The following is a 20,940-nucleotide window of genomic DNA, read 5'->3' on the forward strand; positions in this document are numbered from 1 at the left end:
CAGTGGCGGCCCGTGCATAGGGGGCGCCAGGGCGCCGCCCCCCTACCCCTAAAAAAAAAAGAAGAAAAAAAACGAACAAATAAAGTTGCACAAAAAAAAAAAATTGGGTTCGCCGGCCTCGCCTGAAGGAACTGGTGGCTAGGGGGGGGGGGGTGGGGTTACGTCCCAGAAGAGGCGCCGATTGGCTGCCTTCTGGGGGCGTAACCTGGGCGCAAGTCTTTGCGATTGGACACCCCCACTTTCTGATATCCTGGCTGTGATTGGTCCAGTCTACAGCCTGGACCAATCATCATCCAGGATATCGCTGACGTCGCAATGGGGGCGGTGCCGGTGCGTGCGTCAGTCACTCACAGTCACCGCCGCTCAGAGAAGAGGAGAGGCTGCCCACCGGTTCCCGCCGCCGAGACGAGGGAGAAGGACCCGCCGCAGAAGAGGAGGAAGAAGCTGAGCTGCGCCGCCGCCAGGTAAGTTTGAAGGGAGCACGCACGCTGGTCTCTTCATCGATTGCGGTACAATGCTGTGGGCACTCTGCAATCATTGGGGTACAATGCTGGCACTCTGCAATCATTGGGGGACAATGCTGGCACTCTGCAATCATTGGGGTACAATGCTGGCACTCTGCAATCATTGGGGGACAATGCTGTGGCACTCTGCAATCATTGGGGGACAATGCTGTGGCGCTCTGCAATCATTGGGGGACAATGCTGTGGCGCTCTGCAGTGATTGGGGGACAGTGCTGTGGCGCTCTGCAGTGATTGGGGGACAGTGCTGTGGCGCTCTGCAATCATTGGGGTACAATGCTGTGGCACTCTGCAGTGATTGGGGTACAATGCTGTGGCACTCTGCAATCATTGGGGTACAATGCTGTGGCGCACTCTGCAATCATTGGGGACAATGCTGTGGCGCTCTGCAGTGATTGGGGACAATGCTGTGGCGCTCTGCAGTGATTGGGGACAATGCTGTGGCGCTCTGCATTGAAAGGGGCTCGCACGCTGAACTCTGCATTGATGGGGGCACGAAACAGTTGCATTGAAGGGGGCACGCACGCTGAACTCTGCACAGTGTTTATTGCATTGAAGGGGGCACAGCACAGTTGCATTGAAGGGGGCATGCACGCTGAACTCTGCATTGTGGGGACACAGCACAGTGTTCATTGCATTGAAGGGGGCACAGTTGCATTGAAGGGGGCATGCACGCTGAACTCTGCATTGTTGGGGCACAGCACAGAGTTCATTGCATTGAAGGGGGCACAGCACAGTGTTTATTGCATTGAAGGGGGCACAGCACAGTGTTTATTGCATTGAAGGGGGCACAGCACAGTGTTTATTGCATTGAAGGGGGCACAGCACAGTGTTTATTGCATTGAAGGGGGCACAGCACAGTGTTTATTGCATTGTGGGGGCACAGCACAGTGTTTATTGCATTGAAGGGGGCACAGCACAGTGTTTATTGCATTGAAGGGGGCATAGCACAGTGTTCATTGCATTGAAGGGGGCACGCACGCTGAACTCTGCATTGAAGGGGGCATGTACACTGGTCTCTGCATTGAAAGGGGGCATGTACGCTGGTCACTGCATTGAAAGGGGGCATATACCATCTCCTGTACCATGACCTGTGACATGCCTATACCATATCTGTGCCATGCCTATACCATCTCCTGTACCATCACCTGTGCCATGCCTGTACCATGACTTCAAAGTCACGCAATTTTTTACTGTGGTTTTTGACGCGAAGCAATACCTATTACATTTTTCTTTTTGCGCCCCCCCCCAAAAATTTTGAGCGCCAGCCGCCACTGCTTTGGGATGAATTAGAGAGGAGACTGCAAGCCAGGCCTTCTGTCCAACATCAGTGACTGACCTCACATATGCACTTCTGGAAGAATGGTCAAACATTCCCATAGACACTCTCCTAAACCTTGTGGACAGCCTTCCCAGAAGAGTTGAAGCTGTTATAGCTGCAAAGAATGTATTACGATAAAAAAACTTTCTGTCTTTACAACTCCTTTTAAGGTGGAAGTCCTTAGTTCCTTGCTTCCCTTTAGGTGGAAAACACTCTCGTATGGTGTGGTGGGCAATTATTCCAGCATATTATGGGTGGAAAATAAGAACATTCCCTTGGTGTAAAACTCCTCTGCTGCCACTTCCCTAGTGGGAAGTCCAACTTTTATCTGAAAGGGTACCTTTTCCTACTGTCTTTGTCCATGTCCCTCACATGTCAAGGAGATGGCTCTTCATTCCTTTGATGCGGGGTGTGTGTGTGTGTGTGTGTGTGTGTGTGTGTGTGTGTGTGTGTGTGTGTACCGGTCTGCTACAGCCTCATTCCACAAGGTGGACTCTGGTCGCTGAGGGTCCCTGGAAAGGTTCGGCAGTTTCTTCGGCCACAATTTCACGATGGACAGGCGGTTATTCAAGTCAATGCCATTAGGGGTCAGGTACTGCAGGTGGCAGTTTGAGGGTGTTTTGTGTGTGTGTGTGTGTGTGTGTGTGTGTGTGTGTGTGTGTGTGTGTGTGTTTTTTTTTTTTTCCTTTCCTTTTTTTAAGGTTTTGTTCTGGTTACCCAACCCTCGACGTTAACTGCTTTGTGACGTCGCTACAGTCCATATTCTTACCGGGCTGTGTCCATCAATGATTGTAATAGAAAAGAGGATTTTTTTTTTTTTTTTTTTTTACTAACTTGTTTTTTTCTCTGCCTATTGTCCTGTTTCTAAAGGTGCTACTATAATCGTACAGTTAAGATTTTTGCTGTTTTTCAATGCTACAACACACATTCTATGTTTGCCTCGCCCAGGGGTTTTGCTGTGCTGGTGTCCCTTGTTGCTGAGGTGGGTCCCACATGGTGAACGCATAACTATAGTGGATATTGGCTACATTGAAAATGATGTAAATGCATGAATACTATGTATCTGTTGTCTGTTTCTACATAATGCTGCATGGTTTTCATGAGCCCTGATGAAGGAAAGTGGATAAACGTGCCGGGGTAACGTTAAAAAACCCTACCCCGTGAAAAATTCCCTACCGTCATCACTTCCTGTGCACGTACGTCATTGAACAGCTGAGCCGCTTCCCACTGCGCATGCTCACAGCTGCGGAGGTGTGGGAATTTTCATGGGGGGTAGTGTTTTTTGACGTTACACCGTGTCATTTATCAGCTGTTGCCGCGCGTCCCACTGCGCATGGGCAAGCCACTACATTAAATCATCTCCGCTCCAACCCTGAGATTTCCCTGCGGGCGCCCGTCATTCATCAGCAGGTGCGGCATCCCACATGAACTCGACTCCATGATTTATATTTTCATAGACCCGCCGCCGCTTTTACATTTTGCAGCCGAGATCAGGGAAGTCTGACGGGTTTGAGCAGAGAGGATTTAATGTACGCGCGGCAACAGCTGATGCGGTGTAACGTTAAAAAACCCTACCCCGTGAAAATACCGGCTCAGGAAGACCTACTGTATTAATGTTCACCCTTTGGTGTATGAATATATACAGTTGAACTCTATTAGCCCTATCATTGTTTTTAATTACCTAGATGCATATATGCTGCATGATTTAATTTTTGTTACTTAATAAAGTGAGTGATTTAATGAAAAAGATTGTATTGCTCCTTCTGTGGCCTGTACAGTCCGAAATCCTCTTGGTCTTTTTTCTATGTGTAGATATTCTGTCTCTCTTTCAATGAAATCGGAGAAAGGGATTTTATGGGGGTTAAAAAAAAAATCCTGCTTTTCATCACACAATAAAATACAAAGAAAAGTGGCTGACATCCCCTATTTAGACATTTGGTTAGCGTGTTGCTCCTTTTAATATGCAATGTGCTTTCAGCGCTGAAAGCCAGTGATATCTGGCACAAGGCTTTCATTGTAGGATGCATGTTAAAAATAAATGGTTTGGTTTTGGTAAACATCCCTTATACGCAACTCTTAACCCTCTCACTTTCACCATTTAACTCTAAACAGAAACTTGTACTGCGGAAGTATGGAGGTTGCTGTTAATTGTTCCCTTCTGAAAACGGGGGTTTCCTGGTTGTCTTGTTGATCCAGTGGCTTTTTTACTTTAAAAGAGAAGTAAACCCTAACTGGATAACATCTAGCTTTCTAAAGCACTATGCATTGTAAATCATAGCCAGGGCTTGACACATTTGCTTTAAATCTAGGAGCCAGCTAAAAGTTAGGAGCCAGTATTTTATTAATTTTATTATTAAAAATATATATTTGTTTATTAAAGAGGAAGTAAACCCTCCTCTGATACTTTTACCTATAGGTAAGCCTATGATAAGGCTTACCTATAGGTACTGTAAATATCTCCTAAACATGCACCGTTTAGGAGATATTTACCTTACATTCAGCCAGTGACGTCACTGGCGCATGCGCTCTGAAGGAACGGCCGCTGGTGCCGTTCCTTCAGAGCCCCGTGCCGTGACTGTCGGCTCCCGCGGCTCCGGCCAATCAGATGGCTGGATGCCGCGATCCCGGAAGACGGGTGACTGGACATGTCGCCCGTCATACAGGTAAGCGGGCGGCACGGCGGGGGCTCGTTCTAAGGTAAGTATTTCATAATGAGCTAGTATGCGATGCATACTAGCTCATTATGTGTTTCTCTTACAGGTTGCAAAAAAAAAAAAAAAGTTGTATGGGTTTACAACCTCTAACTAGCAAGGCTTACGGGTAGAACATGTAGCATGTTCCCGAAGGTGAATTCGTCCTTTAACCCTTTCGCTGCTGGAGCAGTTTTTGTGTGTGTGTTTTTGCATGTTTTACAAAATCATTTTAGGCCTGAAGATTACATAAAACCCCCAAAATATTATATATTTTCTGAAAGCAGACACCCTAGAGAATAAAATGGTGGTAGTTCTAATTTTATTTATTTACTTTTTTTTATTATATTTTTATTACATTTTATAGTAAATACAGAATAAACGTTATAAACAATCTTCAAAAATATGAAAACCATTATCAGAATAGGAAAATCATAAGGTTAGAGCGGTGCACGGGTAAAATATCAACAATTGGAAATCGTTTCACCGTAGTGCAATAAGAGAAACATACCTGTAATAGGTAGGTGTGTATATATGTGTGTGTGTGTATGTATGTATATGTGTATATATATATATATATATATATATATATATATATATATATATATATATATATATATAAATATTCTCAGTATCTCCCAATAGTGAACACATGAGGGGGAAAGAAAGGGTGGGGGACGAATGGGGAGAAACACCATGAATCTCCAGGCATGAAAGAGCATGTATTGAGCATACTTAGAATAGCTATAGGAAGCATTTAGGTAATGTCTAAAGGGGTGTTACTAGAACAATACTCTGAATTATCCCAAATTTAACAAATCTCGCCATCGAATCCTCAGCTACAGCAGTTCTCCATCTTGCAAATATATTCGATAGCGGACAATAACTGAAGATGTTTAGGGGAGAAGTAGATGGCCAATTACACGGTATCACTCGCTTGACTGCTAATAAGATATAAGCCATTAGTTTCCAGTCATGCTTGGAGATTTCCGGGAAAAGCAAACCCAGCAAAAAATAGATAGGGTATAAAGGTATATCCACATTCAAAAGATTTTGCAACATAATCTGAACATACTGCCAAAAAGATTTAAGAAGGGCACATTCCAAGAAAGAATGGTAATGGGTAACAATATCATTAGGACATCTCCAGCATCTTCTTGAGATATCAGGGGTTTAGGAGATATTTGCCCTGCATGCAGCTGCTGACACCAGCGGCGAATGCTCTCTGAAGGTCCGGCGGACCTTCAGAGCTCTTTGCCGGCTGCTTGCCGGAAAGTAAACTCCGGCGCGCATGGGAGGGAGTGGCGTCATCGCGGCTCCGGCCAGTCACAGCGCCGGAGCCGCCGAACCCGGAAGAGACGTCGAGGGAACATGACAGCTCCCTCAGCACTGTCCGGGCGACCGTGTCAAGGCTTTGTTTTAAGGTAAGTACTTCATAATGAGCTAGTATGCCATGCATACTAGCTCATTATGCCTTTCTCCTGCAGGGTTTGTTTGTTTTTTGTTTTGAGGATACAACCGCTTTAAGAAAATTCCTCTGACTCTGTTTCAATTGTGGTAGCGGGACAAGTATCAAGTATGGGAAGAGTTGCAAATGGATACAATAATTTAGGGAGTATAGATATTTTAAGCTCATTAATTCTGTGTTTTTAACAATGTTTACAGTGTTTTTAACAAACAATTGATTTCTGAAAATGGGGGAAGGTAATTAGCTTGGTAAAGAGTTGAATAAGATGGAGTTTGATGGATACCTTAATATTTGAGAGCACAAGATCTCCAATGATACTGGAAGTCCTGTTGCAATAGGGAAAGGAGGGGTGGTGGAATATAATAGGGAGGGCTTCTGATTTGGTTGTGTTTAATTTTAAAGCCAGATAAAAAACTGAAAGGCCAAAATGGTATGTAAGATGGGGAGAGAAGGAGGGTGGGTCAATGTCAATAAAATGTAGTCAGCAAAAAGGGATAACTTATTCCTGTTGTTGCAGAGAGGTCTATGAAACATAACATTTCTGTAAAAAAACACATTCATTTTAGGGCACACAAAAACGCAATAAATTAACCCAATTTATTGGTAAAATATAAAAGTGGAGTTTGCACCTAGTAAATAGATACCCAACATGTCAAACCTTAAATTTGCGTGTGTCCGTGAAATGGGGCTACAAATTTCAGTACTCTATATTTTCCTTAGGAGATGCTTTATAACCCCCCTATAGGTAATCAGTTCAGCATTAAGAAGGAGTTCTGGTGCTAGAATTATTGCTTTTATCCTGGCGTGCATGGGATAGGAGTCTCGACGCGTACATTTACGTTTGTATATGTGTATATTTCGGATGGGGGGGACTCATTTTTGTGGGGGGGGGGCAATTTTATGTGCTTGGGTGTAAATTACATTTTTTACAATTAAAAAAAAAAAAAAAAAAAACCTCTGTCTCCCCTGTGCACCACTGAATGTAAAGGAATGCACATCGCACTGCCTTACATTCTTCCTTGGCTGGGGCAACTGTCAACTGGCACGCGGAAGTGACGTCCTATACACATCACTTCCGGGTCAGCAACACGAGCGTCCGCTCTCCTCCCTCCCCTCTATCTGGCAGTAACCGCTATGCCAGTTCTGGGCCGCAGATTGGCGCCTGGGGGGGGGGGGGGATGGGGGAAGAATTTTATTCGGGTGGCAGACCAGGTGCCAGGACACAATTCCTGGATTTTGTTGAGCCCTGACCAAATCCATTTTTAAGAGATTTATTTTTTGCAACTATTTTCTGTTCACATGCATGCATTCCCTTTTTTTTTTTTTTCAAAATTCTTTATTAGAAAGAAAACATACAGGCATACCACATATCAACAGCAAGTACAATCAACTGTCGAGTATAGCGAGCAAATAAAGTATGGACAATACAAACAGCACTTCAAAATGTACCAACATAGCACTAGTTCGTCTATAGAGCACATCTGAGACAAAATGTAAACCCTCCATGAAGCCCACGGCCTTAGCTCTCTAGAGCTGGATATTGAACAAATAAATTCGCAGGGCACCTTCAGGCAGACCCCCCCGCCCCGCCGGCATCCATCTCATGGCCGGCTACCGGGGAAGGGAGGCCCCCCCCCAGGCGCCCCGGGATATCGCGGCAGACTCCAGAGGGCTCACTGGTGGTACTTCCCCCAAAGGGGTGTCGCACCGCGCCACTCCCGGAAACCAACCGATCCACCGTACAGGAAGTCAACAATACATCAGCCAATACCCAGGAGCGGCAAAGAGGGAGAAAAACCTATAGACGGTATGCCTAGAGCCAAGAAAGAGAAGAAAAAGCTATGGAGAATAAACAAAGAGAAAAGAGAAGGGGGAAGGAGACCAGAGCGAGAAAGGAAGGGGTCAGGAAAGAGCCAAAGAGGGGGGTGGGGGGAAGGCCGGCCGACCCCCGCCCAGCGACCACTAGCGGGTAATCAACTCCGTGTATTCCGAAGTGTATTTAAATTCGTGCCAGTAGAACCAGCGTTTCAGGAACTTTTCTCGTGTACCGTGCGCAGTGGCTACTAGATCTTCCATATTGTTGAGACAAGAAACCTTGCGGAGCCACATAGCTACCGTAGGAGGCTGCGTCTGCTTCCAGAGCGGGGGGATGCAGCTTTTAGCCGCCGTGAACAGAAGTGGCAGAATCGACTTCCGATAGGACGCTCTCGGATATTCATGATGATGGAGGAAGAGGGCCGGGTCCAGGGTGAGGGAATGGTCCGTAAATTTCTGGGCAATGCGTAGGACCTCCTTCCAGAAGGGTTGTAAACACGGGCACGACCAGAAAACGTGTAGGTAGGTGCCCACCTCCTCCCCACATCGCCAACAAACCTCGGGGCAGGTCGGAAACATGCGATGAAGCCTGGCTGGGGTATAGTGCCAGCGGGTTAAACACTTATAGCCCACCTCCTGATACCGCGAGCAACGGGAGGTTTTGTACGTGAAAAATAATATCCTCTCAACCTGATGGTCCGTAAAAGATACATTCAGGTCCCTTTCCCATTTGGCAATAAATGGGGGACGAAAAGCTTCGTCCGGCGAGGCCAGGGCCCGGTAAACCAGAGAGACCTTGTGGCGAAGGGGGGAGGTGTCAGAACACAAATCCTCAAAGTACGTGAGCCGTCTCGAAAACAGAGACGCTGAAGGAAGAGCTTGTAGAAAGTGAGCCAGCTGGACTCGTTGCCAAAAAGACAGGGAGGTAAAGGGCGCAGTGCAGTTCATGTAAGACCGTGAAACCCAAGTCCCAGCCCTCACAAAGTGCCGAGCCTGATGGACCCCAGCGGTCTTCAAAGTCCTAAAACCGGGCTGATCCACCCCAGGCCCGAAGTCTGGGCTATCAATCACCGGGAGGAGAGGCGAGGGAAAGGACGCCAACTGGTAATCGTGGCAAAGACGCCTTCCCACCGCCAGCGTGGCACCTACAGTCGGATGGGCATCTAATTCCCTAGGCACCGGGTTAGGGCTCCAAAGGGCGGACTCCAGGGGAGACTCGACGGACAAACGTTCAAGGCGGACCCATTGCTTCAAGGGACCATGGCGGTACCAGTCTACAATGCGAGCAAGATGACACGCCTCATAATAGAGGATCGCGTCGGGCATCGCCATTCCCCCACTCAGTTTAGGCATCCGGAGCACCTGCAGCGCCAAGCGGGGGGAACCCCTACGCCACAGGAACTCCCGAAACACCCTATTCACCCTCTTGAGGAAGGAGGACGGGACCCTGATGGGCAGCGCCTGAAGTACATATAAGAGGCGGGGCATGATGTTCATCTTTATAATATTGCAGCGCCCAAACCAGGAAAAAGTCCCATGGCTCCACACCTCCAGATCCTGCTTGATGCGAGTCAAAAGAGGCGGGAAATTACAGTCGAAGACTCTCTCCGGGCAACTCGGGAGAGATATCCCCAGGTACTTGATGTGAGACAGGCCCCATTTAAAGGAAAAGGAAAAGTCAGCTCTAAGGAGAGTCGACAAAGAAGCCGGCAGACCCACCGCTAGCGCCTCAGACTTAGAGTAGTTGATTTTATAAAACGACAGCGACTCATAAACCCGAAATTCCCGCAGGAGGTTCGGAAGGGAAGTGAGAGGACGTGTCAGGAAGAAAAGTAGATCGTCCGCGTACGCCGCCACTTTAGGCGACTCACTGGCACTCAACGACAGTCCGGCCACATCCGCATTAGCCCTCACCGTCCTCAAAAAAGGCTCTAGAGCGAGAACAAAAATCAACGGGGAGAGTGGACACCCCTGTCGAGTGCCATTCGCAATGTCGAGGGAGTTCGAGAGAGACCCGTTGACCTCCACCCTAGCCGAAGGCCTGGAGTAGATGGCCCTGATCCAAGACAACTGGCGCGTCCCCAGGCCCATATGCTCCATGGTAGCCAGGAGAAAGTCCCAATTCACCCGGTCGAACGCCTTTTCGGCATCCGTCGACAGGACCAGCATTGGGATTCGGCGGCTATTCGCATAATGGATGAGGTCAATCGCCTTGGCGGTATTGTCCCGGGCCTCCCGGGCAGTAACAAAACCCACTTGATCATCGTGGATCAAACTTGGGAGCAGGGGAGCCAGTCTAGAAGCCAGGATTTTGGTGAAGAGTTTCAGGTCGATATTTAAGAGAGAAATCGGCCTGTAGCTCGCACACAGCAGTGGATCCTTACCCTCCTTGGCTAGGACAGTTATATGGGCGCGCAAGGAGTCAACCGGAAGGGCCGCCGACTCACCCGCCGCATTGTATGCGGATAGGAACTGAGGCGAAAGGACCTCCTCACAGCACTTGTAGTACGCAAGGGTGTATCCATCCGGACCAGGTGCCTTCCCCGGTTGCATGCCCCCCAGGGCTGCAGTGAGTTCCCCAGGGCGCAGAGGCGCGTCCAACTCCTCCACATCTTCCGGAGAAAGGGTGGGGAGGCCGGAGGCCGAGAGATACGACCTAATCTCCTGGATCCTGGCGGCGCGTGATGACGGCGAGGGGTCAGAGGGCAGATTGTACAGGGAGGAATAGTACAGGCGGAAAGCCTCAGCTATGTCCGTCGTCGAGTGAACCCTCCGGCCCGCTGAGTCGGAGACCTCCGGGATAAATGCCCTAGACCTCTGTTGATGCAATGCCCTTGCCAGCAATTTCCCACATTTGTCCCCGTGCTCGTAGAAAGCACGGCGACATTTAGCCAGGGCGGCCTTGGCCTGGAAGAGGACCAGATCACGGAGCTGATCCCGAAGAACAGTGAGCTCCTGAAGAACAGCAATGGCCTAAGACCGCTTGTGAGCCATCTCCAATTTGCCAATTTTCGCCAGGAGGTCAGACATTTGGGCACTCCTTTCCCTCTTCCTCCGCGACCCGAGCTTAATCAGGACCCCTCGTATATAACTCTTGTGAGCCTCCCAGACCATCATGGGCGAACTGTCTGTGGTGGCATTGGAGGCGAAGAAGTTCCTCAATTCAGCACCAAGTTCCCCCAGAATAGCAGGGTCCTGGAGAAGGGTGTCGTTAAGCCTCCACTGCCATTGCGACAACTCAGGGGAGCGCAGGTCTAGGTCGAGGAGAACGGGAGCGTGGTCCGAAATAGCAATAGAACCAATTGAGGCAGCGGATACCCTGGGAAGCAAGGACTGCGGTACCAAAAAAAAGTTGATACGCGAATATGAGTCGTGTGGGGGGGAGAAGAAAGTATAATCCCTATCCCCGGGATGGAGAACGCGCCACGGATCAACCAAGCGAAAGGCATGAATCAACTGCTTGAAGCGACGTAGAGCAGCATAGGATAGCTGGGAGGAACCCCTAGAGGTGTCCACCAGTGGATCAAGAGCCAAATTAAAATCCCCACCCATAAGGATCTGTCCCGCAGCGAAATCTGCCAGCTTAGAAAGCACTGAGTCCATAAAGGAGATTTGGTTCGTATTGGGCAGGTAGAGATTCACCAGAGTGACAGGGGTGGAACCCAACTGGCCCTTTACAAAAAGGGCCCTGCCCGATTCGTCGCTCCACACGTCCGAGAGCGTCCACGGAGCATTACATTGAATCAAGATGCTAACCCCCTTAGTCTTGGAATCAGAGGAACAGCCATGGTAAACCGTTGGAAAACGCCTGTTTCCCAATTTGGGGATCTTGCTCAATTTGAAATGCGTTTCTTGCAAAAATCCAACATGAGCACGGAGACGATGGCACAATGGAGCGCTTCTCAGGGGTATTGAGCCCCTTCACATTTAAGGAGACCAAACGGACCGGGTCCGGACGAGGGGCGGCCATAACCCCCCCAACCGGCGGGTCCAGCCCACTGGTTGAAAACAAAAAACCAAAAGGAGCGGAGGAGGGAGAGGGAAGGAGAGGGGGGAAAGAAAAGGAAGGGGAACACCGGAGATGTAGAGGTAAGTGAAAAGGTGGAGGGAAAAAGAGGGAAGAGAAGGAAAAGGCGCAAAACACGCGCCTACTTACAAAGTACTAAGGTGCCGAAGCACCAGAGAGAATTCAATCTCAAAGGACCCCAGGGCCCGAACCACCAACCCCGCAGGCAGGGCAAAATGGACAGGCACCAAAGGATCACCCTACGTGGGGAACGAGGAGAGCCACCAACTGGGAGAGGTAGGTGACCGCTTCCCGGCTCCCCAACCGGCCAATAAAGATCATAGCAACACAGTATTGTAACCAGCTGAAAAACACCAACAACTCAAACATAAAGATACCAATAACATAGTGCAACAGTTTGAGCCCCTAAATCGGAGAGGAAAACCTCCCCCCACCCCCCGCCCGAGAAGAACCAAATTAACAATTCAATGGCACTCAAGACAGAGATGCCAGAGACTGCACCCGCTCCCCCTCCAGACGTCCCCCCTCAAAATCAGTGGCATCGGACCAGAAGGAGACATACCACGCCACCCCACACATATAACACACCAACCCCCGGGGGGAGAAGGGGGGGGAGGGGAGGGGTTAGTAGAAAGGGGGGAGGAAGAAGAGGGGAGGGGAGGAAGAAGAAGAGGGGAGGGGAGGGAAGGGGGAATGGAGGGGAGGGGGGAAGGGAAGAATGTGAGGGGGGAAGGGGGGGAGGGAGGGGGGAGGGGGGATAAGGGAGGGGGGGAGGGGGATAAAGGAGGGGGGGAGGGGGTGGTGAAGCAAAAGTGAATTCCGAGAGCCACCGGCAGCGCCCCGCATCCCCTCTCCTGCAGCGCGGGGTAACACCCAGATCCGGCACGCAACCCAAGCAAGTACGACCAGACCCAGGCGCACCCCCAGTAACCACAGAAGAGCAGGCGTGCACACATCTGGAAAGCATTAAATTGTGCATACAGTCAGCAAGCAATATGAGAGGCAACAGTGCAATTATACTACTCTGAGATCTAAACTTGCAGAGAGTCAGCAGGCCTGCCAGACACCCAGGCCCCGGAGGCGGGAGCAAGGCACCGCACCGCCTTGAGCCGCTCCAGAGCCCCCGCATGTCAGCATTAGGGGGAGCAGGAGTCACGGAGCCGATCTAGGGGAGTCAAGATCCAAGAGAGGGGAATACGGGGGGAGGCAGATGACCTGAGCCCTGGAAGTTCGGCATGGGCAGCAGTCAGAGGCATCTGGGGACATTCGGGGTCAGCTGGAAGCCCGGCACGGCTCTCGGGACTAGTGCAGTTCAAATCTAGCTGGGGGGACAGTCAGCCATCAGGGAAGGGCAGGTGAAGCTCAGGGATGTGACCCGGGACAGGCAGGGGCGGAGGGCAAGGGGCTAAGTCATTACTCACGGACCTCGGCAATGCTGAATCAAAATTCCGGGGAAGCCAACGAGGGGCTAGTAGAGCGCGCCACGGGGGCACTGCGTTGCCGACGGCGTCCCTCGGATCGGGGTCTCGATGGCCCTCCTCCAGGAGAGCGAGCGTCCCTGTCAGGAAGCCTGGCTAACCAGTCCGGGATCTCCAGAGGAGCGATGGCTGCAAATTGGAACAGGGCTGGGAGGTCAGCATGTCTGCGGAGGACGAAAGTGGCGCCATTCCTGCGGACGATGAGCTGGAGGGGAAAACCCCATCTGTAAGTGGCATCCTGTCTCCTGAGATGCTCCAGCAGGGGCTTCAGCATCGCTCTGCGGATCAGAGTGCCTCTGGACACATCGGGGAAAACCTGGATCTGTGCCCCATCAAAGTCAATCGGGCCCTTCGTCCACGCAGCCCGCAGCACCTGTTCCTTCACCGGATACCGATGCACGCGGCAGATGACGTCCCGAGGTCTCGTAGTGTCCGTCGGTTTGGGGCCCAAGGCCCTATGTATCCGGTCGAACTCCACTGCGACAGGGGGGTCCGAAGGCAAGATCCGCGCCAGGATGGCCCGAACCGTCTCCATCAAGTCTTCCGGTTGCGGCTTCTGGCCTCGGGCAGGCCCCGGAGCCGCAAGTTGTTACGGCGGCTCCGGTTCTCCATGTCCTCCAAGGCGAGCTGGTGTTCAGCAAGGACATCCGCGTGGACAGCTTGTGTTCACTCCAGACACTCTACCCTAGCCTGGAGGTCTCCGATCGCCGATTCCCCGGTCGCCACCCGCTCACGAACATGAGACACTTCTGCGGTCAGCACTTGGAAGTCCCTCTTATGCTGCTCCGTGACTTGCGCTACCAGAGCCTCCATGTCCATCTTAGTGGGGAGGGAGCGCAGCAGAGCCCAGATGTCCCTTTCTTCACTGGGGTCTCCAGCCGAGGACGACTGGGACAGCTGCAAGGGGCTCAGGGAAGCCATAGCAGGCAGGGGAGCCGGAGGGGATGCCACCTGTGCCGACCGGGACACCGCCGTCGGATCGATACTGCCACGCGGGCCCGCCACCAGCTTCCGCAGCACCGGGGTAGCAGAATCCGGGAAGAATGAACGGATCGGGGCCGCCGGAGTAGCCTTGGAGGTGGATTTGTTCTTCTGCCGCTTATATGAGCTCATGTCAGCTAGAAAACAGCCAGGTAACGATCAATTTAGCCGATCAGGGGGGCCAGGGAGCACCAGAGTCAAACGTCCTCGCACCGCCATGACCTAGCCACGCCCCCATGCATTCCCTTTTACTCAAGATGTTAAGCTATTAGTTCATACATATATATACAGTAGCTCACATAAGTGACTGTACCTCTCCCATTTTTGTAAATATTTTATTATCTTTTCATATGACAACACTGAAGAAATTACGCTTTGCTACAATGTAAAGTAGTGAGTGTACAGCTTGTATAACAGTGTACATTTGCTGTCCCCTCAAAATCAACATGCAGCCATTATGTCTAAACCTCTGGCAACAAAAGTGAGTACACCTCTAAGTGAAAATGTCCAAATTGGGCCCAATTAGCCATTTCCCCTCCCGGCGTCATGTGACTCGTTAGCGTTACAAGGTCTGGCGTGTGAATGGGGAGCAGGTGTTAAATTTGGTGTTATCGCTTTCACTCTCTCATACTGGTCACTGGAAGTTCAACATGGCAAAGAACTCTGAGGATCTGAAAAAAAAAAAAAAAGAATTGTTCCTCTAGTCTAAATAAAGATGGCCTAGGCTATAAGAAGATTGCCAAGACCCTGAAACTGAGCTTCAGCACGGTGGCCTAGACAATGCAGCGGTTTAGCAGGTCCACTCAGAACAGGCATCGCCATGGTCGACCAAAGAAGGGGAGTGCAAGTGCTCAGCGTCATATCCAGAGGTTGTCTTTGTGAAATAGACGTATGAGTGCTGCCAGCATTGCTGCAGAGGTTGGAGGGGTGGGGGGGGTCAGCCTATCAGTGCTGTCTGACGCATTGCTGTTGTCCCTGAAAGAAACCTCCTCTAAAGATGATGCACATAAAAGCCCGCAAACCGTTTGCTGAAAACAAGCAGACTAGGGACATGGATTACTGGAACGATGTCCTGTGCTCTGATGAGACCAAGATAAACTTATTTGGTTCAGATGGTGTCAAGCGTGTGTGGCGACAACCAGGTGAGGAGTACGAAGACAAGTATATCTTGCCTACAGTCAAGCATGGTGGTGGGAGTGTCATGGTCTGGGGCTGCATGAGTACTGCCAGCACTGGGGAACTACAGTTCATTGAGGGAACCATGAATGCCAACATGTACTGTGACATACTGAAGCAGAGCATGATCCCCTCCCTTTGGAGACTGGGTCGCAGGGCAGTATTCCAACATAAAGACCCCAAACACACCTCTGTCTTGCTAAAGAAGCTGAGAGTAAAGGTGATGGTAAAGGAAAATAACTGCGCTAAGGTAAACAAAAAATCAGAAAAGCAGCGACTTCAAGTGCGACCACACCCTAAATAACATATAGAAAAATAAGTCGCGCTGCGTGATGTGGGTAAAACAAATAAATGTCCAAACAAATGAGTGTCCCAAATATCAAGTTGAACGACGTTGGAAACAAAGAGTAACTCCACAGTCTCTTTAGGAAATGCGCTTACCAAATAGCCATTAAAAATCAGCAAGATTCATGAGCCAAGGTGTAGTCACAGATCTGGGAGATTGGAGTGATCAGAGTCCTCAACGAATGGTGTTAGTGGTGTACATAAAAAAGAAAAACTTGCATAGTGTGATACCGTACAAATAATGATCAAATCATAAGTTCCACCACCAAGGGAAATCCCTTAATTGTGCAGCAGCTCACCAAATAGAAGAAATAGTGATCAGTGAAACCAAGTATAAGGGAGCGAAAAATAGAGGAAGGAACCTCCACCAATTGCAAAGCCTCTAACCGAAGTTAAAAAATGCAAAGCAAGGTCAATCCAAAAGAGAACCAATAGGCCAAAAGAATCACTCAGGTGGCACTGCAAGCCTCTTACCAGAAGAAAAATAATCTGTGCAGTATGATCTCTTTATCGCATTCCCTTCACAGGGAAGGGAATGCGATAAAGAGATCATACTGCACAGATTATTTTTCTTCTGGTAAGAGGCTTGCAGTGCCACCTGAGTGATTCTTTTGGCCTATTGGTTCTCTTTTGGATTGACCTTGCTTTGCATTTTTTAACTTCGGTAAGAGGCTTTGCAGTTGGTGGAGGTTCCTTCCTCTATTTTACGCTCCCTTATACTTGGTTTCACTGATCACTATTTCTTCTATTTGGTGAGCTGCTGCACAATTAAGGGATTTCCCTTGGTGGTGGAACTTATGATTTGATCATTATTTGTACGGTATCACACTATGCAAGTTTTTCTTTTTTATGTACACCACTAACACCATTCGTTGAGGACTCTGATCACTCCAATCTCCCAGATCTGTGACTACACCTTGGCTCATGAATCTTGCTGATTTTTAATGGCTATTTGGTAAGCGCATTTCCTAAAGAGACTGTGGAGTTACTCTTTGTTTCCAACGTCGTTCAACTTGATATTTGGGACACATTTGTTTGGACATTTATTTGTTTTACCCACATCACGCAGCGCGACTTATTTTTCTATATAGTAAAGGTGATGGACTGGTCAAGCATGTCTCCAGACCTAAACCCTATTGAGCATCTGTGGGGCATCCTCAAACGGAAGGTGGAGAAGCACAAGGTCTCTAACATCCACCAGCCCTGTGATGTCGTTGTGGAAGAGGACTCCAGTGGCAACCTGTGAAGCTCTGGTGAACTCCATGCCCAAGAGGGTTAAGGCAGTGCTAGAAAATGATGGTGGCCACACAACATATTGTCACATTTGGCCTAATTTAGACATTTTTACTTAGGGGTGTACTCACTTTTGTTGCCAGCGGTTTAGACATTAATGGCTGTGTGTTGAGTTATTTTGAGTGGACAGCACATTTACACTGTTATACAAGCTGTACACTCACTACTTTACATTGTAGCAAAGTGTCATTTCTTCAGTGTTGTCATATGAAAAGATATATAAAATATTTACAAAAATGTAAGGGGTGTACTCACTTTTGTGAGTGTGTGTGTGTGTGTGTGTGTGTGTGTGTAATATAATCATTTTCTTTTATATATGCAAATTTTATTAAATTTCTGGTGATCGTGCCATAAAGGTCATTGTTCAGGCACACGTAACATAAAAAAAAAAAAAAAAAACTATTCCACAAATATGTTAAGCCTTACATACACTTTTTAATATGTTCACAGAAAAAAATTTAAACACAAGACATCCTCCCCACCTTCCTGGTCCCCGCTGTTCTTACTTCCAGCGATGCTGAGTTGTTGATGTCCCTGCAGCCACTCCAGCAGCCTGGGGATTTAAAATCCCTGATCCTCTCCCTCTTTGTTCTGCACTTTCTTGGACAGACAAGCTGTTTTATTGGTCAGCACCATCACAGTGAATCAATCTGGTGTGTCCCAGAAGGGCTGCACAGAGAAGTAAAAGAAGAGCAGGAATTTCAAATCCCCAGACTGCTGGAGTGGTTGCGGGGACACTGGCAGCTTGGCATCCTTGGAGGTAAATATGGCTGGGAAAGGGGGGATGCCATTCTAAAAAACATGATGTCATGGTACATTGGGAAGCCCCACAGGGAAGAAATTAATAAAAATCGGTTGTCAGTTGCATCCAGCATCAAAGTGTCATTCAACACAGAAGAGGGACCAGTGTTTGAGGAGGAAGCTGAGGACATCACTGAATCATGGGGAGGGGAGTATTGGAGTATTGCTTTTTATTCTTTTCAACAAAATGAACCAGATGACAAAATTGTGAAAGGGGGAAAAAAAAAAAACCTTGTGCAGATGGTCTAGAAGGTGTCCTAATTTTAAGGTGTCCTAAAAGCTAATGCACTTTGATAATGTAGATGTATTTTCTAGAGCTTTCTAGACACTTTCATCCTAACAACCAGTGACCTCAACAGTTCATGAGGATGCCTGTTGCCTCCACAGCATCCTTGTTTGACCCTTCTCTGCCCCTCTCCCTCAACACTGGGGTGACATTAGCTGAATGATAGAGAGAAATTAAGGGAGTAAAGAAACATTGGAATACTAGTCAGTAGCAGTGTGCAAAAGTGTACTTGCTTTGGAAGAATAAATCACCTCTAACGCTGGATGTCCTACGTGTGTGGATGTTGCTGAATTATGTAAAACTATTAGAATAGCTTTTTTACATTTTAGAATAGGGTGCCTCACGACTGTCCATAAATTTAAAGGGTGCTTCAACTGAAAAAAGGTTGAGAAACGCTGTTCTAGAGTGATGTTTTTCTACTTTTGTATGCCTGAACTATGTTAAATCCTCAGAATGAATTTATCTTTTCCATGTGGTGTTTCAGACTTATTACAGTGAGCTTTAACTGTTTTTTAGTGTTTAATACATCTGTATTAGAAGTTTACATTAATCATATTTATAATGCTGATCAAAATTATTTGTGTTGCAGAAATCAAAACTGAAGTTTTAGATGACTGTAGAAAGGAAGATGAATGGAAGGTAAGTTGGTTTCTCAAACAAAAGTAAATCTATTTTGTTTCACCCCTTTATATTCTAATTCATGGAGTATGTATTGTGTAGTTTGATGTATGAAGGATGCAGTCCTCATTTGAGAATTTGTTTTATAAAGGCTGCTTCAAAGTGGAGCCATGTTAGTTGTGAATTAGCACTTTTATGTTGGAGTTTTATCCAACAGACGTGGATAGAACACTGTAAATAATTTGTAGCTCTGATAATCAAAAATAAAATAATTAAGTTGCAGTGTTTGGCCAGCCAAAATACTGATTATAATATATTAATTCTGGTTATTATTACTTGTTATTACTCTTTGTACTGCCTTGCTAAATAAGGCTGCAAGATAACTGTTTTCAAAACCACTTGCTAACTCATAGACAAATTGTGCGTTTTTGTTTTTTTTTTATTCAGATTCTACTCTTAGATCAGTTTACCACCAGCCTGCTAACGTCATGTTGCAAAATGACGGACTTGCTCCAAGAAGGCATCACAGGTAAAAGCAGAGCATCAATACATTTTGGAAATTTGCAGCAGAATTATTTGAGGAATAAATACAGTTCCTTTTTGTGATGTAGTGTGCTTAATTGGGTGAAAAGTCATCAATTTGTCAGGGTAAATTTGTTTTTCACCCTTTTCATGATGCTGGTGACTGTGGTCACCGAGAGAGAAACCTGTGCAGAAATTACCAGTTATCAGGGCAAGAGGTAAATCATCCATTCAATGCTTGCAAATGGTCTAGTGACAACTGTCTAAGATGGTAGTTCACCAAATTTTGGGGATCTGCATCTACAGAACCAATACTGCCCTTTTGTTCTAAAGCCCTTTTTGTTCTAAAGCTCTTTTGGTGGCATTTGAACATTTGACGCTTGTTCTCTGACAAATGCCATAACTCAAAATCTAACCTATTTTTTTTTTTTTTTATATCCCTAGTTGTAGAGGACATCTATAAAATTAGGCAACCGGTTCCAGAATTGAAAGCAATTTATTTTATTTCACCAAATGAGAAGGTTTGTATTTACCTACTTACTTTTTTTAAATGTTCAACCTGTAAGGATTTTAATGCAAATAATGTTTCAGCATTCTTTTCTATATACCAGAGAATATATGGTGAATATATGATGGAGAAATATGTTGTATATGGCTTCTCACATACACATGTATAGGGCTCTCCAGGGTTTGTGTCTGATGTGGAGAAAATGTTTTATTTATTTATTTTTCCTCTGGTCTTAAAAGGTTCTGCTCTGGGTCCTGGGGCTTAGAGGCTCTGTAGAGCTTTGGTTGGAATAAAGCCTTCATTCCTAGTTTCAAATCTTACCTAGTAGCAAGACTTCATTAATTAGTCTCAGCTGCCCACAGGCATTTATGCAGGCTGACTAATGCTCTGGACTCTCTCTCTCTCTCTCTCTCTCTCTCTCTCTCTCTCTCTCTCTCACACACATTGTCTTGCGGGAACCTACTTCTTGGTGAAAATGCTGATTGCAGATGATACAGTAAAAATTTCCTAAGAGCTGCCTGTTTTGGGCAACTGGTTAGTTGGGGGCCCTGTTAGGGACTGACCCAAGTTATTTAGTCGTTTTCAGATTTGTGTTGTGCTTCATGTTAGTGAAGCATTTATAAAGTGTTAGCTGGTGCTAGGGGAGACACAGTAGAGGTCCTTGTATCTTAATGCACTGGGAAAAAAATGGAGAAACAGGACAGTGTAGCGCCATCCACTTTCTATTTTTTACAGAGCAGTTGTGTGGTAACACCATTTGCTTCTGTGTGCAGGCAAAGCCAGCCAGCAATACTGACCGTGCCAGGCAGGAGCAATGGCATTGAGCATTATTGCCCATGTCAAAGCTTTGTGTCAGCAAAGTTGAGCTAGACCAAACCCAAAGAGATCAAAGTATATCTTGCAGACAATTCACAGAAATATCTGCTATCGCACCACTCCTACTAGAAATGCGACACTTTCATTGGAATTTATCAAGCATTCTTAAAGCTTTAGCTAGATGGTTGAGCTTGATGGACTTGTCTTTTTTCAACCTGACTAACTATGTAATACACGTGTGAACAGACCCAAATAGACTCTCTTAAGGTAAATA

At 47.4% G+C, this 20,940-nt stretch overlaps 1 protein-coding gene across 1 annotated transcript in view; it reads left to right on the plus strand.

The window, feature by feature from the left end:
• Window positions 1-20,940, plus strand: part of STXBP3 (syntaxin binding protein 3) — a 125,796-nt gene that overhangs the window by 12,030 nt on the left and 92,826 nt on the right. Inside the window, exons 2-4 of the mRNA XM_082266129.1 lie at window positions 18,792-18,841; window positions 19,268-19,349; window positions 19,787-19,863. Of these exons, the coding sequence (XP_082122255.1) occupies window positions 18,792-18,841; window positions 19,268-19,349; window positions 19,787-19,863 (209 nt within the window). The remainder of the gene's footprint in view (window positions 1-18,791; window positions 18,842-19,267; window positions 19,350-19,786; window positions 19,864-20,940) is intronic.

The sequence above is a fragment of the Pelophylax lessonae genome (assembly GCF_965119305.1).
Source record: "Pelophylax lessonae genome assembly, chromosome: 8".
NCBI classification, from domain to species: Eukaryota; Metazoa; Chordata; class Amphibia; order Anura; family Ranidae; genus Pelophylax; species Pelophylax lessonae.